A 25,969-nucleotide genomic window follows, 5' to 3' on the forward strand; every position below is an offset into this window, starting at 1 on the left:
CAAGTCTAAATTCTGGCTGTCCTTTCAGTCCTGTGGTATGAACATTGTCCTTTAGTCAATGTACTACTTCACATTTGCTACTTATCATCCCATTTGCCTTCATGCTGCAATTTTCCTCTGATTTACCATACACTCTTATATCATCATAAACTGCAGCATTCCCTTTTTTCTGTCAATTACACATAAAAGTAAGAGGCCCTAGAGCAGATCCCTGGGGGTACATGTTGATGAATAAATATTTGAAAGCAGAATAAACATTCCAAAGCTTCTTCACTGCAAGCAGTTATTTTAATGCCAGGCAGCAGAGCCTGATGTATGATTTTTGTTGTAAACACAATGTCGTTCACCACCACTACCTCCCTCCTGTTCAAATCCAGATCTCTAATGATGGATGCGGCAGCACCAAGTTTTGCTTCAGTAGCCCTGCACAGTGTGATCCAGCCAGGGTCGAGAACTGCTTCTTTATGTCATCCACTCCATTGGACAACCGCGGCTTACAATTTGAAATGAGTGGAAGGTCAACCGGCTATATCTCGATCGGCTTTTCCGATGACAGATTAATGGTAAGGGGCCTTGTAAGAAGATACATATCAGGCAAGTTTAGGAGGTAGTTGGCATTCATCAAAGTGAAGGATATTCTTGGTCGATAGAGCTATATGCAGCTTGCAGTAGTTAGTCAGTATTGAGGCACTTGGCATGAATTGCACCCGACTGATATTCCAAATGACAAAGAATGTCAAACTGCGTGACTGTCAATGAAGACACCTGCTGAAGATCAGCGACAGAATAATGGGTCTTCCTGTTGAGTTGCAATATCGCGAAAAAACAAGCGATCCCCAAAAATGTTAGATGACATTTTATTTCCCTTTTTAAATAACACTTTACATGCACTTGCACCCTCGTTTTTCCAAATTCAAATCCCTTTTAACTGATAGTCACGGTTTCAATTGCCATATATTCTAATAATACTTTGTGAGAGAAAAATGTTTGATCTGCTGATGATCCTGACCTATGCAACAATAAGCTCCTCCTACCCTGTTACTGATTATGCCAAGCAACATCACAGACTATTACAATGGTTTCCGCAAGACTGAGCTCAAGATTGGCTATTATAAACTATCATGTTTGAAATTCCCAATGTTCGAAGTCAATATGTTCGAATGCTTTAAAGGGTGCTTTTCTGAATGGAGGGCTGCGACTAGTGGCGTTTTCGCTGGGACCGTTGCTGTTTGTAGTATATATAAATGATTTGGAGGAAGATGTAATGGGTCTGATTAGTAAGTTTCCGGACGACACAAAGGTTGGTGGAATTGCGGATAGTGATGAGAACTGTCAGAAGATACATGTGGGTTATAGATTGGTTGGAGTCTTGGGCGGAGAGATGGCAGATGGAGTTTAATCAAAGTCTAATACCGGTGGGAAATATATGGTAAATGGCAGCACCCTTAAGAGTATTAACAGACAGAGGGATCTGAGTGTACAGGTCCACAGATCACTGAAAATGGCAAGGCACGTGGAGAAGATAGTCAAGAAGGCATGCGGAATGCCTGCCTTCATCAGACGGGGCAGTGATTATAAAAATTGGCAAGTCATGCTGCAGCTGTACAGAACCTTAGTTAGGCCACACTTGGAAACTAATGTTCAATTCTGGTCGCCACACTACCAGAAGGATGTGGAGGCTTTGGAGAGGTACAAAAGAGGTTTACCTGGATGTTGCCTGGTATGGAGGGCATTAGCTATGAGGAGAGGTTTGTTCTCACTTGAATGATGGAGGTTGAGGGGTGACCTGATAGAAGTCTACAACATTTTGAGGGACATGGGCAGAGTGGATAGTCAGGAGCTTTTTCCCAGGGTGGAAGAGTCAATTACTAGGGGACTTAGAGTGCAAGGGGAAAAGTTTAGAGCAGATGTGCGATGGAACTTTTTTACACAGAGGGTAGTGGGTGCCTGGAACTCGCTGCCGGATGAGGTGGTGGAAGCAGGTACAATAGTGATGTTTAAGGAAGGTCTTGACAAATACATGAATAGGATGGGAATAGAGCGATACGGACCCTGGAAGTGCAGAAGTTTTCGTTTACATGGGCAGCATGGCCAGCGCAGGCTTGGAGGGCTGATGGGCCTCTCCCTGTGCTGTATTTTTCTTTGTTCTTTGACTTAAGATACTATATCTGACAATTCATGTGTTTTTGTTCTTTGCGAGGCATCCTGACTATGGTTCCATTTAAAACCTAGGGCAATGATGATATCTACATTTGTGGGATGGACACATCTGGAAATATACAAGTGCAACGTGCCTATTCCACAGGACGAGTGCGTCCTCGCACAGTGCCGCTGGTAACAATCTTCCAATTGTACACAAATAGACTGTATGCAAAGCATCACCGTGTTCTGTATAGAATAGAGCCTGATGAAGTGGTTATTTTATTGTACTTTTGTTTTCAGGTTAGAAGTCCCATACCGGGGATCAGCCTCATATTTTAAACGCACTCAAGTGCTCAACTGAAAACTAGATTAATATATAGCCTGTAGTGCAATAGTTGATGTCAGGGTCAATGGGGCTCCCAACACACTCTGTTTGGGGAAACAGTCACTCAGCAGTCATGTCACTGAATTGGCCAATTAATGGCCAGAGGGTATGCTTGCCGTCCAAATTAAGAATGTTGGGCAGACTCTCAAAGCTGGAGGGCTGATAAGACACCTGCCAGCAACGAAGAAGTAGCAGCCTGCAACTGCAGGTAAGGACGAAAGAGGATGTCCCCATCTTGTGGCATAACTTTAGCTACTTTTAAAACTTTGAAAAATTAAGATAAAATGGTCACAGCTGCAGGGCCACCATTTTGGAAGGCAGCCTGTGGCCACAGCTGTGAATAGGCAGGCAGGAAGGGCCTCATAATGTGCCTGGAGTGCTGATCTCCTGGTGTGTCACCTTTGACAATTGTCCTTCATAGACCAGCTACTCATCTTAATTGGCTAACCTGCCAATTGTAGGCAAGTTGCTCTTCCACCTTTGGGAACATTTCCTGGGGGTGGGATGGCGTGGGCAAACCAGCATGCTGCCTGGTGATGCATATTTGCACACCCGCCTGCCAGCATAAACAAGAGCATATGGTAGTGAAATCTCTACCCATAATATTTGTTCATTGCCATGTAATTATACCATACACAGGGTGAAGTGAACAATATACAAGTTGCTGATGTAAATGGAATCATTCAGTGCTCATTCAACACAAGAAACAATATTTCAACGACACAAAGAGCTGCCAATGAAATGTACTACTTAATGTTTGCGTATGGGCCTTCTGCTAATGGTAAGTATTGCAATGAGATTCAGAATAAATGATTGTTTCATATATTTTACGTTCAAATACACTGTGTCCTGCACAAAGATTAGATTAGAAGTTGATTTAAAATCCTTTAAAGTAGCCCTCAACTTCTTATCACTCGCAGCTTGATTTATAATTTAGTTTTGAGCTTTTCATCAATAAAAGAATGAAACTATCAATCATTCAGCTTGCAACCAACCTACCACATGCATTTGTTTCCATGTATGTATGGAAAACACATTTTAAATGTTTTTTTTATATACACTGTCTCAGACTTTGCACTGGGAATGAGGGTGAAACTGTCAGCATTTGCCCCATCAATATTCCACTAAAACTGACAGCAACTGGAGTCTGCACAGAGTTAAACATGAGAATTCGGAAGTTGCCGTCAGCGATTCTGTGCTTTGTTATTGGACATTCTGTTGAAATCCCCCCCAAACTGCAAAACAAATTAAAATTTTTGAACGATAAGACGTGCTTTTTCACATTATATTAAAAAATATATATTTGGGGGGCTGTGGACTTCGCTGGCAAGACCAGAATTGTTGTCCATTCCAAATTGCCCTTGAACTGAGTGGCTTGCTGGGCCATTTCAAAGGGCAGTTAGGAATCAACCACATTGCTGTTGATCTGGAATCACAAGTAGTCCAGACCAGTCAAGGTGACAGATTTCACTCCTTAAAGGACATTAGTGAATCACGTGGGTTTTTATGACAATTGATTATAATTTAATGGCTGAGCACCTGGTTACAATTACTTAGAAAAGCTTTCAATTCCAGATTTTATTAATTGAATGTAAATTCCATCAGCCACCATGATGGGATTTGAACTCGAGTCCCCAGGTAGCACAGTGTTTAGCACTGTTGCTTCATAGCGCCAGGGACCTAGGTTCGATTCCCGGCTTGGGTCACTGTGCGGAGTCTGCACGTTCTTCCCATGTCTGCGTGGGTTTCCTACGGGTGCTCCGGTTTCCTCCTACAAGTCCCGAAAGACGCGCTTGTTAGGTAAATTGGACATTCTGAATTCTCCCTCAATGTTCCCGAACAGACGCCGGAGTGTGGTGACAAGAGGATTTTCACAGTAACTTCATTGCAGTGTTAATGAAAGCCTACTTGTGACACTAATAAAGATTATTATTATTAATATTATTAGAACATTAACCTTGGCCTCTGATTACTAGTCCAGTGACATTTCCACTCTGTCACTGTCTCCTTTGTAGTCTTGTTCTAAATGCCCTATAAAAAGTCACTGCTTGTTGAATGAGATACAATAGCATATTAAGCTCATAGTTAGTGAACAGCAACTTCTCTGGCCCAGAAAAGTACATTTTGTAGTTGTGGAAAATAAAATTTCTTCTTCATTATAGAAAAAATATTCACTTAATTTTTAAGGTTTGTTTATGACATTTCAGCTGCAATGTTCATCTCACATGTATAATGTTTCTCACTCGCTGCGAAATTTAAACTAAAGGTGAACATTTTTGAGCATTTTACTTCCTAGAGAATACATGAGAATACATCAATGTGATTGGCTGCTTACCTTGCTTGATGACATCGCTGTTGCTTGATGTTTGAAGTGCCGTTTGATTTAGCACAAGATTCAAATCATTGTAGCAAAAGGGGAAATCTACACCACAGATCTCATCCTTTGATGTTGATGGCAAACACCATCACTTCACCACTGACTGCAAAGTCCTGGCCAATAATAATGTGCATAGTTCTAGTCTGTAGCTGACTGGTCTCGGCGTCTTTAATTTCTTTTTGCTCAAGGATACTCAGCTTGCTCAGGAGAGAAGATGGCAGGATATGATAAACACAATGTGAGCTGGTGAATGATATTTTCACCTAATATCTTTATAAATTGAGTTGTACATTATCATTGGGACAAGATGAAAGTGAATAACGCATATTTTGCTGTCAGTAGCTGTACCAATATATAGGTAGCACGTAAAATGGCTAAGTAGATTGCTCTCTCACCTTTTGAGTCAGGAGGTCTAAGTCTCACTTCAGAAATTTGAGCACAAAAATCTAGACTTGCACTCTAGCGCAATGCTGTCAGAAATGCTGCCTTTCAGTTGAGATGGCAAGAATGTATTGTGTGAACAAGTAGCTGGGGCTGACTCAGGAGGCAGGAGAAAGGCCAGGAACAATCCTGGTAGAAGTTAGTCTGGAAGAGATGAGCCTTGACAATGCTCATTTGGAGAAAGTTGTGTCTCATCCATAGCTTACTGATGGACAAGCTACTTAACAACACCCATGATGCTCATCTTGGAGAAGCAGTGTTACTGGCATTCCTGTGGAAATACCCCATGCCAATGTAAATGTTATGATGTGGAAATGCCGGTGTTGGACTGGGGTGAGCACAGTAAGCAGTCTTACAACACCAGGTTAAAGTCCAACAGGTTTGTTTCAAATCACTAGCTTTCGGAGCACTGCTCCTTCTTCAGGTGAATGAAGAGGTATGTTCCAGAAACATGTATATAGACAAAGTCAAAGATGCAAGACAATGCTTTGAATGCGAGCATTTGCAGGTAATTAAATCTTTACAGATCCAGAGATAGGGATAACCCCAGATAAAGAGGTGTGAATTGTCTCAAGCCAGGACAGTTGGTAGGATTTCGCAAGCCCAGGCCAGATGGTGGGGGATGAATGTAATGTGACATGAATCCCAGGTCCCGGTTGAGGCCGTACACATAGGCGCAGAACTTGGCTATAAGTTTCTGCTCAGCGATTTTGCGTTGTCGCACGTCCTGAAGGCCGTCTTGGAGAACGCTTACCCGGAGATCAGAGGCTGAATGCCCTTGACTGCTGAAGTGTTCCCTGACTGGAAGGGAACATTCCTGCCTGGCGATTGTCGCGCGATGTCCGTTCATCCGTTGTCGCAGCGTCTGCATGGTCTCGCCAATGTTTCACGCTTCGGGACATCTTTTCCTGCAGCGTATGAGGTACACAACGTTGACCGAGTCGCACGAGTATGTACCGCGTACCTGGTGGGTACCAATTGTTGGTTTTAAAAAATGCACAACATAGTGTGTCATTTGAGAATTCTTTTTGAACAAACAATTACCTAGTCCTAGCATTCATTTAAATTTATTATATATGTTTCAGGACAAATAAATCAGCATATAGAGATTCCATTCATCTCAGAAGAGAAAGTAAATGTTGGAATAATACAGTTAGCTTCGGGGAACAGAAGAAAATCCACCCTCATCAAGACTCATGGTAATAAATGTGAAAGCAGGTTAATGTCAGTTCTTTTATTTGTTGTAAATGTATCAATCACAGGAGGAGAATGGGTAAAGCGATAATGTGATTTTTTAACTTGAAGATAAGACTATATAAATAGAAAATGTTAACTGGGAAGTTAAGTACACAGGCCTAACTCCTACCATCTACAGGACATGAGAGTCATACATAACGTCCTGTCGAGGTGGTCGTGATGAGACCATAAGACATAGAAGCAGAATTAGGCCACTCGGCCCATCGGGTCTGCTCCACCATTCAATCATTGCTGATATTTTTCTCATCCACATTCTCCTGCCGTCTTCCCATAACTCCTGATCCGCTTATTGATCAAAAACCTCTGTTTTAAAGACACTCAGTGATTTGGCCTCCATAGCCTTCTGTGGCAAAGAGTTCCACAGATTCACCACCCTCTGGCTGAAGAAATTCTTCCTCATCTCTGTTTTAATGGATTGCCCCTTTAGTCTGAGATTGTGTCCTCTGCTTCTAGTTTTTCCTACAAGTGGAAACATTCTCTCCACGTCCACTCTATCCCGGCCACGCAGTATCCTGGAAGTTTCAATAAGATTCCCCCCTCATCCTTCTGAACTCCAAAGAGTACAGACACAGAGACCTCAACCGTTCCTCACACGACAAGCCTTTCGTTCCAGGGATTATTCTTGTGAAACTCCTCTGGACCCTTTCCAAGGCCAGCACATCCTTCCTTAGATACGAGGCCCAAAACTGCTCACAATACAGCCTCAGAAGTACATCCCTGGTCTTGTATTCTAGCCCTCTCGACATGAATGCTAACATTGCATTTGCCTTCCTAACTGCCGACTGAACCTGCATGTTAACCTTAAGAGAATTGTGAACAAGGACTCCCAAGTCCCTTTGTGCTTCTGATTTCCTAAGTATCTCCCATTTAGAAAATAGTCTATGCCTCCATTTCTCCCAATGTGCATAACCTCACACTTTTCCACATTTATTCCATCTGCCACTTCTTTGCCTACTCCTAGCCTGTCCAAGTCCTTCTGAAGCCCGCCTGCTTCCTCAATACTACCTGTCTCTCTACAGATCTTTGTGTCATCTGCAAACTTAGCAAACATGCCTTTAGTTCCTTCCTCCAGATCATTAATGTATATTTTGAAAAGTTGTGGTCTCAGCACAGACCCCTGAGGTACACCACTAGTCACCGGCTGCCATCCTGAAAAATACCCCTTCATCCCCACTCTCTGCCTTCTGCCAGTCAGCCAATCCTCTATCCATGCCAGGATCTTACCCTGAACATCATGGGCTCTTATTTAACAGTCTTCTATGCGGCACCTTGTAAAAGGCCTTCCGAAAATCTAAATAAATCATGACCACTGGTTCTCTTGTCTAACTTTCTTGTTACTTCCTCAAATAACTCTAGTAGATTTGTCAGACATGACCTTCCCTTGACAAAGCTGTGCTGACTCAGTCCTACTTTACCAATGGCCAAAGTAAGGCTAACCGGCCTATAATTTCCCGTCTTCTGCCTCCCTCCCTTCTTAAACAGTGGTGATAAATTACCCACTTTCCAGTCCTTTGGGACCCTTCCTGCCTCCAGTGATTCCTGAAAGATCATCACCAATGCCTCCACAGTTTCCTCAGCTTTTAGGACCCTGTGGTGTAGTCCATCCGGTCCAGGTTCTTTATCCACCTTCAGACCTTTCAGTTTCCCCAGAACCTTCTCCTTAGTAATGGTCACTGCACTCACCTCTGCCCCTGGTTCTCCTGGAGATCTGGCATCCCACTGGTGCCTTCCATCGTGAAGACTGATGCAAAGTAACTATTCAGTTCGTCTGCCATTTCTTTGTTTCCTATTATTACTTCTCCAGCCACATTTTCCAGTGGTCCAATGTCTATTTTTGGCACTCTCTTACCTTTTATTTGTTGAAAAAAACTCTTCCTATCTTCTTTTATATTACTAGCTAGCTTGCACTCATACTTCATCTTCTCCCCCCTTATTGATTTTATAGTTGTCCTCTGCTTGCTTTTAAAGGCATCCCAATCCTCTGGCTTCCCATTAATCCTCCCCATTTTGTATGCTTTTTCATGAGCTTTTATGCTGTCCTTGACTTCCCTCGTCAGCCATGGATGCCCTGTCCTCCCCTTAGCATGTTTCTTACTCCTTGGATGAATTTCTGTTGTGCCTCCCGAATAACTCCCAAAAACTCCTGCCATTGCTGGTCCACTATCTTCCCTGCTAGACTCCTTTTCCAATCAATTCTGGCCAGCTCCTCCCTCATGTCTTTGTAGTTACCTTTATTTAATTGTAATACTGTTACATCTGATTGCAGCTTCTCCCTCTCAAACTGCAGGTCACTGCTCCCTAAGGGTTCCTTCACCTTATGTTCCATAATCAAGTCTGCCTCATAACACATCACCAAATCCAGAATTGCCTGTTCCCTAGTGGGCTCTGTCACAAGATGCTCCAAAAAAACATCTCTTAGACATTCCACAAATTTGTTTGCTTGGGATCCACTACCAATCTGATTTTCCCAGTCCACCTGCATATTGAAGTCTCCCATGAGTAGTGTAATATTGCCTTTTTTACAAGCCTTTTCTATCTCCTGATTTATTTTCTGCCCCACCTCCTGACTACTGCTAGGGGGCCTGTACATAACTCCCATCAGGGTCTTTTTACCTTTGCGATTCTTCAACTCTACCCACAGATATTCTATGCCTTCTGGCCCTATATCGTTCCTTGCTATTGATTTAACTTCACTCCTTGCTAACAATGCAACCCCTTCTCCTTTGCCCATCTGCCTGTTGTTTCAATAGGACACATATCGTTGTATATTGAGATCCCAGCCCTGCTCCCCTTGCAGGCATGTCTCTGATGTCCACAACATTGTACTGGCCAATTTCAATGTGCGCAACAAGCTAATTTACCTTGTTCCGTATACTGCGCGTATTTAGGTACAACACCCTCAATCCTACATTGATGACAGCAGTTTAAGATAAGGGCCGGGATTCTCCGGTATCCGGTGGGGCGGGCCGTACTGGCGGCGAGGAGTGGCGTGAACTACTCTGGCGTCGGGCCGCCAGGAAGGTGCGGAATCCTCCAGTAATCCTCTAGCCTTTGGACAGGACCAAAACATATGAACGCGGGTTGGCGCATGCACAGGAACACCGGCGTGTTCTGCCGTGATCCCAGCGCATGCGCAGGGGGTTTCTTCTCCGCGCCTGCCATGGAGGACCGTTACAGCGGCCGGCACAGAGCCAGGTCCCGCCGGTGGGAACCTTGTTTGATTTATGCCGGCGGGACTGGCCGAAAACGGGCGGCCACTCGGCGGAGCGGAGATCGCGGGGGGGGGGGGGGGGGGGGGGGGACCATTGCCAACGGCCCCCGACCGGCGCGATGCGATTCCTGTCCCCGCCAAAAAACCGGCGCCAGAGAATTCGGCAGTTGGCGGCGGGGCGCGATTCACGCCGCTCCCCCCTGGTGATTCTCTGCCCGGCGGGTGGTCGGACAATCCCGTCCAAGCTTCCTCAAAGATGCATGTCCATGAGCTATTTTAGACGAGGATAAGGCACCACTGGAAGGGATCAAAGCAAAGTGAGAGGAAGAGTTGGGAGAGATTATAGAGGAGGGGGCCTGGTGTGAGGTGCTCCGGAGAGTAAATGCCTCCACCTTGTGTGCGAGGTTGGGCTGATACAGCTGAAGGTGGTATATAGAGCGCACCTCACGAATGCGAGGATGAGCCGATTCTTTGAAGGAGTAGAAGATGTGTGTGAGAGTTGCGGGGGAGGAGGGGGGTGTCCTGCTAATCACGTTCATATGTTTTGGTCCTGTCCAAAGGCTAGAGGATTACTGGAAGGAGGTTTTTAGGGTAATTTCCAAGGTGGTGCACGTGGAACTGGACCCGGGTCCCCTGGAGCCAATATTCGGGGTGTCGGGCCAGCCAGGGTTGGAAACGGGTGCGGAGGTAGATATCATAGCTTTCGCCTCGTTGATTGCCCAAAGGCGGATCCTGCTGGGATGGAGAGCAGTCTCTCCACCCTGTGGCGTGGTGGGGGGACCTGTTGGAATACTTGACGCTTGAGAAGGTTTAGTTTGAACTGAGGGGAAGCTCGGAGGGGTTCTACAAGTCATGGGCATTATTCATTATGCACTTTCAAGAACTGGATAACATCGAACATTAGTTGGGGGGGGATGGGTGGGAGGGTTGGGGTGGAGGGGGCTGTGTATTAAGGGTGACTATGGGTAATCCCGGATTCCTTTTTGTCATTTGTTTATGTAAACATGCGGGCTAATGTCTGGGGGTTGGTGGGAGGATGGGATCGTTGTTATTGGGATTGATATATTTGTTGCTGATTATTGTTTATTGTTGGTGGGTGTAATTTTGGGATAAAATGTGAAAAAAGAGGAGAATAAAAAATATATTTTTTAAAAGATGCACGTACATCAGATCATAACAGTTAGTAACTGTTACTGCAACTAAGTGAATTCAGTTATCAACGTTGAGTCAAAAGATAACTTATTTTTACTGCAAATTGTAGCTACTCTCCAAAGTATTTTGTATACCAAATATTTTTCAATGTGACTGCCTGTTTGATAATTTAGCTCTGGCACAGATCGAAATGGTAACTGTTGGTACTTAATAAGCTGCTGTGTGACAGATTTTCTAAAGGACAAGGGTGGCACTGTAGGCATTACGAGTTTGATATATGGGCCTGTCGTGAACAAATCCACATGGCGAGGCTGCAAGTAATGATGATTTCCTTTTGGTGACATGATGGCTTTTTTTTAATGAGAGAAAAATTAAGGTAAAGTCCCAAGACCCATCTGATAGGATATCACATAGAATCACAGAATTTACAGTGCAGAAGGAGGCCATTTGGCCCATCGAGTCTGCACCGGCCCTTGGAAAAAGCACCCTACCTAAGCCTCCACACCATCCCTACTCCTCCACCCTTTCCCCGTAACCCCACCTAACAGTTTTTGGACATTCAGGGCAATTTAGCACAGCCAATCCACCTAACCCGCACATCTTTGGACTGTGGGAGGAAGCCGGATCACACGGAGGAAACCTACACAGACACAGGGTGAACGTGGAAACCGCACAGTCAGTGACCCAAGCCGGGAATCGAACCTGGGACCCTGGAGCTGTGAAGCAACTCTGCTAACCACAGTGCTACCGTGCTGCCCAGTAGTACATTGCCCAATTGTACAACCTCAGTTGTAAAGATTGAAGCAGATGAGCTAAATTGTGAAGGAAGGAATTGGTGATTCAAGCTTAGGTTTCCAAAGCCTGAAAGGACTAGGAGGAAATTAAGTTTTGCAAAAAGATTATTGCGTATCCTTCACATGATCCATTTTTATGTTGCGACCTGAGGACCGCTGCCAAACCTTCATTTGCAGTCCTTCAGGCTGGATCCAGGATTTTGTGTTCTAGTGAGATTTTAGGCACAGTAAATGCTTCGCAACAGGGTGTAAAATATGAAAATAACACATAAATCAGGACCTATGTATGTATCAGGTTTCTTCCATTACTAAAAGCATTTTAGGGTGGAAGGATTATTAGCCTGACTCTCAATCCTCTATCAGAGGAATTAATCGACTACCTTTGCATTACCTAGCCGACCCTTTTGAACTCTCTAACCAAGGTGATGTTAATAGCAGTTTGTTTCCACCAGCAGAGCTCTCCGGGCATTAGAGGCACACAAGTCTCCCCACCATGTCAACGTTCTAGGGAAGCATTTTTAGCATAAAAGCATCACCAGCTGTTTTATAGAAAATAAATTAAAATGATTAGATAGTGAATGATAATGGAAAAAATTGAGAAGGAGGCCAAGGAAGGCTTTCTGACCCACCGCCATTTGTGGGCCTTAAATGAGAAATTAATGCTCACTGAAAGGCCGTATCCCACTGCCACTGGTATTAATCCAGATGTTATAACCCGCACGAGACCTACGGGGTTGGAGCAATTGGTCTCCCCATGAGTGTCGCCGAGTATGAGCTAGCAAGGTAAAGGGGGCGGGGAGCCCGAGGATATCCATGATTGAGTTCCATATAAAGTCCGCCAGGTATAGAACCGACAGGACAGACCCAGCTGGGATTAGTTGTAAATACAATGGCTCTGCAATAAACCTAAGTCAACATGTTCGGACCCATTAGTGGCCTACTAAACCAAATGTAGGCAGGGGTCATGTTGTGTGGGAAGCCCTGAATGCAAACTCTAGCAAGGTTTCTGCAAGAGTCTGGGGTGTGGTATCTCTTTTTCAGGCACTCCGTGCCTAACTGAGGGACTTGGTATCAGAAGGAAAGCAATGGAGAGTGCCTTTGAGTGCCATATGCCTGCTGTATTGTCCCCACCCCCCAATGTGCCTATCCCTTGGCACACCCCACCACCACTCACCTGTCCCTTTGCAATCCTAGGCCTTGCTGGGCATCAAATACAGGCAACAGCCAACACCTCTCCAGTGGTGTTGCCAAGCAGTGCAAAACTGCATGCCTCTGATTGGCTGGTAGTTCCCAAGGGGCAGGATTTCCATGATCCCGGAGATGGCCTGCTGCTGCCCGGCTAAGTATCTAATTGGCACTTAATTTGGCAGGCCTTCCTCGAAGGACCAATGCGGGGCTTTTAGCTGGTTGATGAAACCTTTGTCACCTCCATTAAATTATCCCCATTATTCTACAAGGAACAGGGGGAATATGATGTTGCAGATTTCTTGGTAATTAATAGATGCAGCTACTGAAAACATATCAAGTCCGACTATGTTTTTACTTTAAAGCTGCGCTGTTGTTAATAGCCTGGATGACGACTGGAAGCATTGGCATGATAGTCGCAAAATTCTTTAAGAACATTGGAGGAAGTAAGAAGATTTTGGGCAAGAATATTTGGTTTCAGGTAAACGGTGGAATGTTGATAATTTGTTTTCAGAAATTCCAACAAAAGTGCTTAATTGCTAAGCCCTGACCATGTTTCAATTCATTGTTAGAAATGTTTGTGTCCTCTGGTAGCATTTTGACACTGAACTATACATTTGATCAAAAAATTAGGGAGCTTTGTAGCTATGTTAATTTATTCTGTAGTATTTTCTAATATTCTTCATTACTAATGTAATCTTAGCATTGGAGCCCCTTTAACATGTTGCCATGAAGATTGTACATTTATTTTAAGCTTATACAGAATGAAAACAATGATATTTAATGCATTTTTTTGTTAGCTTCATTTGTTGTTGATGGTGCTGACAGTTGTAGCAACAGTCATTGGCTTTGTGCTGGCGTTCGTGCATGTAAGGGGATGGAGTCATGTAAGTTCTCACCTTTAATTCATCTTTTAAAACAAGCAATCTACTACAAAGCCCAATGGATGGCAAAATCGTTCTTTGAAGGATTGATTTATTTTGATATCATCGCCCTATGGCTAATAGTACATTCGCGTCAAAAGCTAAGCTACACTACAATGACTATTTTCCTGCTCTCGAATATTATTTCATCATATTAAATTTCTTGCAACACACACAATTCTTGCATGACAATTTATTTCATCGGATGTGACACTGAGAACTCGATAACGTTTGAAGTTACTCTGGCCGGAATTCTCTGGCCGGTGGGATTTTCTTTTCCTGCCAGCAGCGCACCGCAGCCCATGGGTTTCGCGGCGGCGTGGGATGGCTTGAATGGGAAATCCCATTGACAAGCAGCAGGAGTAGAGAATCCCGCCGCCAGAGAACGGGCGCTGCCGAGAAACATGTGGCTGGGGGGGACGGACCTTATGCTGTTTTTAATGAGAAAACGGTCAAGTTTTGTAAAATTACCATTGCTGGAACCCTCTGATCTGGGTTGGCCCTGCCACCACAGCCAGCGAGAATGGAGAATTTGGTGCTCAGCCAAAACCCCATTCGTGGCAGCGGGCCTGGAGAATCCCCCTGCGTGAAGGGATGGAGAATTCCAGCCCGTCATTCTTGTGCAATTGCACTTGTCATTGACACTATTTCCCTGCCAAAAAAACAATTTTAATCCAGATTCTGTGGAGTTGGTTTACTGACTTTACATCCCCCCACCCACCACCTCAGTCCCAGTCCTTACCTCTTAATTCTGCCAACTGTAAACCTTGCTCCCGTCACAATTTTTTAAAAGCTTATCACTATAGTCAGGGAATTTGCTTTGCTGGCCAAGTCACACCTGACCAGAAATGTTGGTCATTCCCACTTGTTGTACCCTGACCTCGCTCTTTTACTTCTGGCACCTGTCCTTTGGTGATGTGGGGCGAAAGTCGCCCAGGACCGGCGAAAATCCCGCCCCCGCCGTGGCCGGAATTCTCCGCCACCGGGGAATTGGCGGGGGCGGGAATCGCGCCGCGCCAATCGGCGTGCCCTCCCCGCCGATCGGCGAGCCCCCTGCGGCGATTCTCCGGCCCGCAATGGGCCAAAGTCCTGCCGCTGAGAAGCCTCTCCTGCCGCCGTGGTTTCAACCTCTGGTGGCGGCAGGATTGGCGGCGTGAGCGGGTCCCTGGGGGGGGTGGGGGGGGGGGGGGGGGGGGCGTGGGCCGATCGGATCCCGGGGGAGTGCCCCACGGTGGCCTGGTCCACGATCAGGGGCCCACCGATCGGCGGGCGGGCCAGTGCCGTGGGGGCACTCTTTTTCTTCCGCCGCCGCCACGGCCTCCACCATGGCGGAGGTGGAAGAGAACCCCCCTACCGCGCATCCGCCGGTGGTGACGTTAGCGGCACATGCGCGAACCGGTGAACGTCTTTCGGCCAGCCCTGACGCCAGCCGGTCGTTGCCGCCAGGCGGCGCACTTTCCGCACCTTTGGGGAGGCCCCGCCGGGTAGGGGAGAATCCCGGCCATGCTCCCATCACATGATATACTAACACTGGGTAGAGGTTTTTGTAATTATTTTCAAAGGGCATTTGATGAGGTACCGAATGAGGAGTCAGGGAACAGATAACAAAATTAATGGGAAGCCAGCTGTGTTGCTAAAAACAGAGGGTAGCTAGTCAGACTGGCAAACTGCAGGAAGGAGGTAGTGTTTGGGGATCGTTGTCATTTGGAAGTATAATTCAAAATATACAGATGGCTCAAAACTAGGCAGAAGAACACAGCGGACGAATGTGGCAAAATACAAAAAGACAATAATTTGCTCGCAGAATGGGCATGTAACAAACTAATTTTGTGTGAGGGGGTGCATTTTGGTGAGAAGAATAAGGAGAACAGTTAGTGCTTGGATAATGAGTCTGAATGGGGTAGAGGATCTGGGGTTACAAATCACTAAATGTAGGGATGAATGTCACCAATGCCAGTTTAAAAAAAAAAGAACAGACAAAACATTGATCATTTTCCAGAGGAACTGAATTGAATGGCAGGGAAGCCATGTTAAACTTGCATAGAACCTTGGTTGGACTGCACTTGGAGTGCTGTGTGCGGGCCTGGTCTCTGCAGTATAGGACTGATAGAGATGTTGAAGAACGTAGAAGGTAACACATAACCTGAAATGAAATGCCTATCCGGAAAAGCTGAACAGGCGAGGGCCTGAAGGCCTTTAAAATTCTTAAAGGTGTACATGTGGAGAAAATATTTATACTTGTGGAAGTGTTCGAAATTGAGGTCGTAGGTGTAAGATAATCAATAATAAATTTGATAGGGAGTTCAGGAGAAATCTTTGCTCAGACGTGCTAGAATGTTGAGCAGTTGAAGCAAGAGCATGGATACATTTAAGGAGAAGCCAGATAAATACATGAGGGTGAAAGGAACCAAAATAATTCTCCACCTTGATCCATAATTGAATTGTTCAAGAAGTACTAATAAGTGGAGAGCAATTTATTTAAAACGATGGGTGGGATTTTCCTGCTCTTTCCGCGGGGAGCGGGGAGGGATTTTCCCACCCTGCCGAAGGCGCCCCCCTGTGGCGGGACAGGCGAGCTGTACAAAACGCAATCGACCTCGGCAGGACTGGGAGATTCCACCAGCAGCCAATGGCAAGCCGTCTCCTCCACCAAAAAATATGTCACGGGGGGTGGAAAATCCCGGCCTGTGTTTTCCTTTATTAAAGTAAATGCCTTAATTTTCACCGTAACATATGAAATTTGCAAAATTATAAGTGAAACTTTGCCTTCTTGTCCCCTATATTACTGTTTGATTTTCTTGCAGAATAAAGGAGTTCACCCTGTGTTGGGCTGCATTGTAATGGGGCTTGCACTGATTCAACCCACTGTAGCCATATGTCGGCCTTCTCCAGATAACAAGAGGTCAGTTTCTATAGCAATTCGGCATCTCGTATTAGAGCCTGATGTATTTTGAATGCTGAATGTGTTCTGAAGCAATTCATTTCCCTTGATATCCGTTTAACTATTTGAACAAAGACAGGTAATTGGACTCTAGTAATGTGAGGAAGACTGACTAGGCTCTAACAAAAGAGGAATACATTCCTCCAGTGTTGAATGCCGAATCCATTGTGGATATTTCAAGTCACTGCTATTTAGTGGTGTTGTCCACAATATCATTGCAGGAAGCAAAGCTGTTTTTAACAAGTTGTTTTGACCTTCCTCAATTTCCTTAGTAATATTGGAACGTGGGGCAGCATGGTAGCATTGTAGATAGCACAATTGCTTCACAGCTCCAGGGTCCCAGGTTCGATTCCCGGCTTGGATCACTGTCTGTGCGGAGTCTGCACATCCTCCCCGTGTGTGCATGGGTTTCTTCCGGGTGCTCCGGTTTCCTCCCACAGTCCAACGATGTGCAGGTTAGGTGGATTGGCCATGATAAATTGCCCTTAGTGTTGGGTGGGGTTACTGGGTTATGGGGAAAGGGTGGAGGTGTTGACCTTGGGTAGGGTGCTCTTTCCAAGAGCCGGTGCAGACTCGATGGGCCGAATGGCCTCCTTCTGCACTGTAAATTCTATGATTATCTATGTTAAGGAGGCGGTATTTTGATTGGAGCTTTCCTGGTCTAATAATGTTTAACCCTAGATTCCAGTTGTCATGGAAAGGAGGGGTTCAGTTCAAGCAGCACTGATTCTTTGCCTTATCACCTGTCCGTCAACAGAAGATGTTTTGAATTATTTTTTAAAGAAAAGCAGTGTCAGATTTGCCAACCCCTCAATTTTTGTGTGATCCAATTTCTTCGAATAACCTTGCAGGAAATGCAAGTCAGGATTCATTCAGAAGGTTAATTCATGGCACACTTTCAAAACTCACAAAAAGGCATGTCAGCAACTTCCCACTCATCATTCTACAGTAAAGGGAGGGATAACGAAAAGAAGGTTTAATAGTACAAAGACCACAGAGAAAATAAATATTGGTGCACGTGAGTTCGAGAGTCCAGAATCAAAGGCGGATGAGCAATTATTTCAGAGGTCGGCTGGGTGAAGAGCAATGTTTTTCCAGCAGTGTTGATGTCTCAAGGTGAAGTAGGCATGTAGAGATTGAATCAGTTCTATAGGCGATAGTACAAAATCTTGTCACCAGAGTCAGATTGGATGGGGGTCAGTTGTCCATCCTGGCTGGAGCTTGCTTCTGTGTGGCCTGCCAGTCAGATATTAAAAACAGCAGATTGTGGTTGTAGCCCAGGAAAGTGATATTCAGCAAGCCAGTGTCTTGGGTCATGTGACCTTAAACAAAGGGTGTTTATCCAATGCCTGGAAAGTAGCTTTGTGTCCCGGACTAATAATGTCTCAGCCATTATGGGTCAGAAGAGGTGCTGTTCGATGACGTTCTGGTGTTTGGGAAGTCACTGCCTTTGTTGACTCACTGAAATGAAATGAAATGAAAATCGCTTATTGTTACAAGTAGCCTTCAAATGAAGTTACTGTGAAAAGCCCCTAGTCGCCACATTCCGGCGCCTGTTCGGGGAGGCTGGTATGGGATTCCGCTAACAAGCTTTGCTTATCAAATGCAAATGGCCTTCTGTGTAGTTCCCCTTGAAGTTGGCCCTGGCACTTCTCGGCGATGTGTTAGACGTTCCTCAGGTATAACGAGACATGATTTGGGCAGACTACTAATGTACCTGAGCCTGTGCTTTTTCTGACGTTGCGAATGACTCAGATGCTGAAATTTCCATTTCAATGAGGGAGGTCATCAGGTCTCTTGATGTTTCCTCGTTCAGAATTAAGCTGTATTGTAACTTATAAGATTATAAGAACCATAAGAAAAATCAAGGGTTGAAAAATCCAACTTGTTGCCCATGTTCTAACTGCTGTGTCACAGCTGTCCCACTCTAGCAACAACCGTGTTCTGAGTAGCTTTTCTGTCTGAACCACTCCCATCTAATAACAACTTTGCCTTTTCCACTCAACAGAAAAATAATCTCCTTTTGGAATCTTATTCAAATTTACCTGTAAACTAATTTATATCTATGAACTACTTGTTATGAACCCCGCTGATGTTCAATGTGAGGCCATCCCAAATCCCGTATGGAAAACTGGGAATGCCGGTTCTTTTTTTTTAGTAAATATTTTATTGAACATTTAAAAATTTATATACAGATATAAAAACAAGAACAGCCCAAACCCCCTAGCCCCCACATTTCCCCCAATAGTTGAAAGTGACCAGCTCTTTAAAATACATTACAAACGGTTGCTATCTTATGTGGAACCTTAAATCGATCCCCTCAGTGTGTACTTAACTTTCTCCAAATACAAAAATTCTAGATGGTTCCCCCAGCTACACCGAAGCACTGAGAGAAGCTGACCTCCACTCCAGCAGAACCCGCCTACGAGCAAGAAGTGAGGCGAAGGCTAAAATATCTGGTCCCGTCCCCGCCTGCAACTCCGGTAGCTCTGACACCACGACCGGGATTCTCCCCTACCCGGCGGGGTGGGGGGTCCCGGAGTGGTGCCAACCACTCAGGCATCGGGCCTCCCCAAAGGTGCGGAATTCTCCACAACTTTAGGGGCTAGGCCCGCGCCGGAGTGGTTTCCGCTCCGCCGATAGCGCCAAAATCAGCACCAATGGCCTTTGGCGCTACGCCGCCCGGCGTCGGGGCTGGCCAAAAGGCCTTCGCCGGTCCGCGCATGCGCCGGTGCGTCAGCGGCCGCTGACATCACCACTGGCGCATGCGCGGTAGGGGGGGGGTCTCTTCCGCCTCCGCCATGGTGGAGGCCGTGGCGGCGGCAGAAGAAAAAGAGTGTCCCCACGGCACAGGCTCGCCCGCCAATCGGTGGGCCCCGATTGCGGGCCAGGCCACCGGGGTCTGATCGCCCCACGCCCGGCCCGTTCACGTCGCCAATCCCACCGGCACCAGAGGTGGTTTAAACCACGTCGGCGGGATTGGCCTGTCAACGGCGGGACTTCGGCCCATCGCGGGCCGGAGAAGTGCCGCGGGGGGGCACACTGATCGGCGGGGCGTGATTCCCGCTCCTGCCGATTCCCGGGTGGCGGAGAATTCCGGCCACGGCGGTGGCAGGATCTACGCCGGCTCCGGGCGATTCCCCGACCCTGCGGGGGGTCGGAGAATTCCGCCCCCCGAATATGACCTCTAGGGGACCCGGCTCCAGCTCCCTGCCTAAGATCGCCGACGTGGTGCTGAAGCAATACCTCTAAAAGTACATTAGCTTGGGTCATGCCCAGAATACATATAGGTGATTCGCTGGGCCCCTCCCAAACCACTCGCACTCATCATCTACCCCTCAAATACTCGACTCATCTAGTCCCTCATTAGGTGTGTCTGATGCACCACCTTCAGGTATGAGCACGAGCATTGCACACGATGACGTGGTGTTCACCCTCTGCAAGGCCTCGCACCACACCCCCTCCTTCATTTCACCCCCTCCCATTTAGCCGTAATCCGCTCCAGCGAGGCCCCGTACTCGGCCAGCAGCCTCCCATAGATACCTGAAGTTTTCCTCTCCTCCAACCCGGCCAGCAAACATTACCCTCTCCACCAATGATGTGGGAAGCACAACCAGAAAACTCAAATAAACCTTCATTGCAAAATTCTGGACTTATAGAATGTATATACAGATACAAAAATGACAGCACGAGCCCGTATTTCTCCACTTACGCCCGCAAACTCACAAACCGTCCCTTCAGGAACAAATTCCGCTTTACCGCCACCACCTTATCCTCCTATCCCCTAAAACTGGCATCACCGAGCCGGTTCAAACATATGGGGCGCGATTCTCCGCCCCCCACGACGGTCGGAGAATAGCGGGAGGGCCTTCCCGACATTTTTCCCGACCGCCCGCTATTCTCCCCCCCCCACGGCCGCCCCACGACACGAATTGCTGCACGCCGTTTTTTTACGGCGAACAGTGATTCCCCCCTATCCGATGGGCCGAGTTCCCAGGCCTTCACAGCCGTTTTCACGAATTTAAACACACCTGCTCTCACCATTCGTGAAAACGGCCGCAAAGTGCCGTTCTGCACAACCATGCCACCGCACCACGGCCGTGCCAAGGGTGGCATGGGCCCGCGATCGGTGCCCACCGATCACGGGCAGCGGGTCCGATTCCCGCGCACTCTTTGTCCCTCCACCGCCCCGCAGGATCAGTCCGCGGGGCAGCTTAGGGGCATGACGGACCGCGCATGCGCGGGTTTGATGCATATGCGCGATGATGTCATCCGCGCATGCGCGGGTTGGAGCCGTCCAACCAGCGCATGCGCGGCTGACGTCATCGTGCGCGTCAGCCGCCGTGATTCTTGGCGGCCGGGCTTAGCGAACGTCCGCTAAGCCCGCGCTGCCGTTCTTCCCGGTGCCGCGATGCTAGCCCCGACCGGGGAGGTGAATCGGGTCCTGGGAGGGGGCGCGGAGGCTGCCATGAAACACGGCCGGTTTCACTGCAGCCTTTATGACTCTCCGCATTTGCGGAGAATCGCGCCCATGGTTGCCCCTGATTGGTATCATCCTTGACTCTCTCCCCACTTTAAAGTGCTGCTGTAATTGCCTCTATATTTTTAGCGGAGCCACCACCACCGGGCTCCCCGAAAACCTCCTCGGGGAGAGCGGGGGCGGGGCCGTCACCAGTGCCCGCAATCCCCTCAGGTGACCTGGCCTCCATCTTTACCCAAACTGACTCCTGATCCCCCCATCAACCCAACACCGTCTCCGCATTCGCCGCCCAATAGTAGTAAAACAGATTCAGCGGCCTCAACTCCCTGACTGCTGGTCCTTCTGCAGGACCACTCTTCGGATCCTGGTTACCTTGCCTGCCCATATAAATGATGAAATCATGCTTTCCACCCCTACAAAGAACTCCTTTTGCAGAAACACCAGCAGGTATTGAAACAGGAAGAACAACCTTGGCAAGATATTCATCTTCGTCGATTGCACTCATCCAGCTGACAACATTGGGAGACAATCCCATCTCTATAGGTCTGCATTCACCATGTTCACCAAGCTTGCAAAATGTAGCTTCCGAAACTGCGGCCAACCCCCTGACACCTGTACCCCTAAGTAGCTGAAATGCAAGTTTGTCAGCCTGAATGGCAACACCCCCAAACTAGTTTCCCTGCTCGGGCGGGGAACCGGACAACTCTGACTTTTGTCCCAATTCAGTGTATACCAGGAAAAATCTCCAAACCACTTTAGTCATCCCCATTATGTTCCCCATCATTGGGACTGGATCTGTGATGTACAGCAACAGGTCATAGGCATACAGGGACACCCTATGCCTCTCCACCTCCCCTCCCCTCACTATCCTTCTCCACTTATCCAAGCTTCTCAAGGCTCAAGGTACAGGCTCAATCGCCATGTGAATAGGAGAGGGGGCATAGGGCACCCCTGCTCCGTTCCCCTATTCAGTCGGAAGTAGCCTGAGCTTACATTATTTGTCCGGACACACTAGCATTTGACCCTGGTACAATAACCTAAACCCATGACACAAACTTCGATCCCATCCAGAATCGATCTAGCACCACAAACTAATGTTTATTTATTTTTACAATTTCCTAAAAATGTGAGAAAACGGAATAAACTTGTTCAGCCCTGTTGTAAATTCTTCAAATAACAAAATGTTTATTAAACTTAAACACACAACAAAAATGTATCAATAAAAAACAATTCACAATTAACTACAATAACCGTTACCCAGATTTAAATTACCCCCCCCCCATCCAGATCTATTTACTTTCCTAAATTCTGAGGATACACCCTCCCCAAAACAACATCCCATAGGTTTTAACACTATGAGCCAAATTCAGAAAATAATTACCTGACAGGGCCTGTAGCTCTCTTTTGAGAAGCTTTCTCATAGCCTAGAGTAGAACCTATGGGGTCCCACACAGCCATATTTTGTTTTTTGTTCGCATGACAGCTTGGCATTTCTGAGAGAGCTCTGCTTTTCAACTGGGTGCGGCTATGATCTAGGTCCCTAGATTGGTAGTCTCCACTTTGTTTAACAAATTATCTGTTTCACCTTGCTACTCAGCTAACCTGACAAGTCCACAGTGCAGCTGAATCCCTATTAGTTTCTATTTTTATCGAAATTGTTTACATTCCATTCCAACTTTCCAACACTACTATACTGCTTTGTTTTAAACTGCCGGCGGAGGCAGCTTGCCATTGGCTGGTGGCGAGATCTTCTGGTCTTGCCAATGTCAGTGGTGTTTTGCGTGGTTTGCCCGTTCTGCTGCTGGAGAAGCTGCCGCGCGGGTGGAGGGGGGTGGTTGCCTTTGGTGGGACAGGAAGATCCTGCCATTAGGACTGTCATGAAAATTGTACGTGGAGCTGGAAGATGTAGGTGGGGCTCTAAATGGATATCTTGTGTCAGTGTTCACGAGTAGGAGGGACAGTGAGGGCATAGAAATCAGGGAGAAGGACTGTAATAAATTAAAGAAACTAACATAGACGAGGGGAGGTTCTGAGTGGTCTGGCAGACTTAAAAGTAGACAAGTTTCCAGGGCCAGATGCAATGTATTCCAGGTCATTGAGTGAGGCAAGGGAGAAAATAGCAGGGGCACTGGCAATAAATTTCAATTCCTATCTGGCTAAAAGAGAGGTGCCAGAGGACTGGAGGATAGCCAATGTGGTACCATTTTCAAGACGGGAGGCAGGGATATGTTACCCTTTTTAATAATGTTGCTCTATTTATGATATGATGTTATGTCCCAACAGCGTCGCCAATACTGTGGATGTTTCTATTTCTCTTACTGAACCACAAGGCTTTCCCGTATATTGGTCAAATGTCCACACAACCAGTTAATCAGTTCAAAAGATGGTTTATTTACACACAAGGGTTACTTCGACATGCAAGCACAATATACTACAAGTTAAACTACACCTATCAGCTACAATAACCTATACTTAACATCAGGGTGACCGGCGCTGTGCAGATTGATAAGGCCTTTATCTTGATCTCACGTGGCTGGTTTGAAGAAGTGGCTCTGTCTCTGCTGGGCTCATCCGTCAGGTAGCGATCGTTGGTCTTTAACTTGGCTGTCTGGTCATTATGCTGCAGTTGGGCTGGCACAGGCCGGATCCAAAAGAGGCTGGCACAGGCCGGGTCCAAAACAGACCAAACACATGGCTGTGCTCTCTTTTATCCCTCTGGGATTTTGCGCTCTTTGGGGCAATCCTTCATTTTGGACCCAATAGTTCGACAGGCACCGACCACTGCCTTCGATTTCGGCCAATAAAGGGGCGGGTGCCTTGGTGGCTGGATGGGTCCTTAGCGGTCATTGACCTTGGCAGTTGGGTTCTCTGACTAAAGGGAGTGGTGTCGATCAGTCTGTGTCTGTATCGGTTTCTTGATTGGAGTCCTGGGGAACGGGCCATTAAAGGTTCTGGGGAACGGGCCATTAAAATGCAAACGAGCGGGGATTTCGATCAGGTCTAGCTACCTGCGTTTCAAATACACAAGCTCTGTATCTGTCTGAGTCCTGGGTTGGCCATAATTCCCATGGTCCTTTGTAGGTGGCCATCTCAGACGGCTACAGATAAACCAGGAAACTACAGGCCAGTCAGTCTAACGTCAGTGGTAGGGAAACTCTTGGAAGCAATCTGAGAGACAGAATAAATCTACATTTGGAGAGGCAAGGATTAATCAAGGACAGTCAGCAAGGTTTTGTTAAGAGGAGGTCATGTCTGACCAGCTTGATTGAATTTTTTGAAGAGGTGACCAAGTGTGTAGATGAGGGCAATGAATGAATGTAATCTACTTGGACTTCAGCAAGGCTTTTGAAAAGGTCCCATATGGGAGACTGATAGCGAAGTTAAGAGCTCATGGGATCCAAGGCAATTTGGCAAACTGGATTCAGAATTGGTTGAGTGGCAGGAAGCAAAGGGTGATGGTTGAGAGATATTTTTCTGCCTGGAAGCTTGTGTCCAGTGGGGTCCCATGGGGATCAGTGTTGGGGCCCTTGCTGTTTGTGATTTATGTAAATAATTTCAACATGAATGTAGGAGGATTAATCAGTAAGTTCGCAGATGATATGAAAATTAGTGGGCTGGTAAGATAGTGAGGAGGATATCCTTCGATTACAGGAGGATATAGATGGGCTGGTCAGATGGGCTGATCAGTGGCAAATGGAATTCAATCTAGATAAGTGTGAGGTGATGCACTTGGACAGGACAAACAAGGCAAGGGAATAGATGATGAACGGCAGGACCCTGGGACGCACCGAGGATCAGAGGGATCATGGTGTGCATGTAGATTGATTCCTGAAGGTAGCAGGGCAGGTGGATACAGTTGTTAAGGAGGAATATGATATACTTGCCTTTACTAGCCGAGCGTCAAGTTTAAGAGCAGGAAGGTTTTGCTGGAACCGTATAAAACATTGGTTAGGCCACAGATAGAGAATTGTGTGCAGTTCTGGAATCCACATTATAGGAGGGATGTAATCGCACTGGAAAGAGTGCAGAGGAGATTTGCCAGGACATTACCTGAGCTGGAAAGTTTTAGTTCTGAAGAGAGATTGGATAGACATGGGTTGTTTTCCTTGGAGCAGAGAAAACTGAGGGGGACATGGTTGAGATCTATAAAATTATGAAGGGCATAGGTAGAATAGACAGGAATAAACTTTTCCCCTTGGTGGAGGGTTCAATGACCAGGGGGCAGAAATTTAAGGTAAGGGGCAGGAGGTTTAGAGGGAATGTGAGGAAAAACCTTTTTACCCAGAGGATGGTGGGAGTTTGGAACTCGCTGCCTGAAAGGGTGATGGAGTTAGAGACCCTCATAACATTTAAGAAGTATTTAGATGTGCACTTGCGATCCTAAGGCCTACATGGCAGGGGCCAAATGCTGGAAAATGGGATTAGAATGCATAGATGGTTGTTTTATACCAGTGCAGATGCAATGGACTGAAGGTTTTTTTCTGAGCTGTAAATCTCTTGACTATCACATGATAAAAGCAGATTATATGGCTATTTTGTGTTTTTACAGACGATTCATTTTTAACTGGTTTCATTCCTTGTTGGCTTTGGTTATCAAATGTCTTGCAGGTATGTGATTGTTTAATGTGTGGAAAGTAATAAATAATTTAAATGAAAATGCATGATGTATTAAATTCTGTTT

General features: G+C 46.4%; 1 protein-coding gene across 2 annotated transcripts in view; it reads left to right on the forward strand.

Moving 5' to 3' along the window:
• zgc:163022 (putative ferric-chelate reductase 1) overlaps nt 1-25,969 on the forward strand; it is a 157,054-nt gene that overhangs the window by 105,543 nt on the left and 25,542 nt on the right. For both annotated transcript variants that reach the window (XM_038793951.1, XM_038793952.1), the window contains exons 7-14: nt 378-563; nt 2,233-2,334; nt 3,167-3,308; nt 6,431-6,544; nt 13,310-13,425; nt 13,745-13,831; nt 16,672-16,769; nt 25,838-25,896. In XM_038793951.1, the coding sequence (XP_038649879.1) occupies nt 378-563; nt 2,233-2,334; nt 3,167-3,308; nt 6,431-6,544; nt 13,310-13,425; nt 13,745-13,831; nt 16,672-16,769; nt 25,838-25,896 (904 nt within the window). The remainder of the gene's footprint in view (nt 1-377; nt 564-2,232; nt 2,335-3,166; nt 3,309-6,430; nt 6,545-13,309; nt 13,426-13,744; nt 13,832-16,671; nt 16,770-25,837; nt 25,897-25,969) is intronic.

Source organism: Scyliorhinus canicula, chromosome 4, assembly GCF_902713615.1.
Source record: "Scyliorhinus canicula chromosome 4, sScyCan1.1, whole genome shotgun sequence".
Taxonomy (NCBI): domain Eukaryota; kingdom Metazoa; phylum Chordata; class Chondrichthyes; order Carcharhiniformes; family Scyliorhinidae; genus Scyliorhinus; species Scyliorhinus canicula.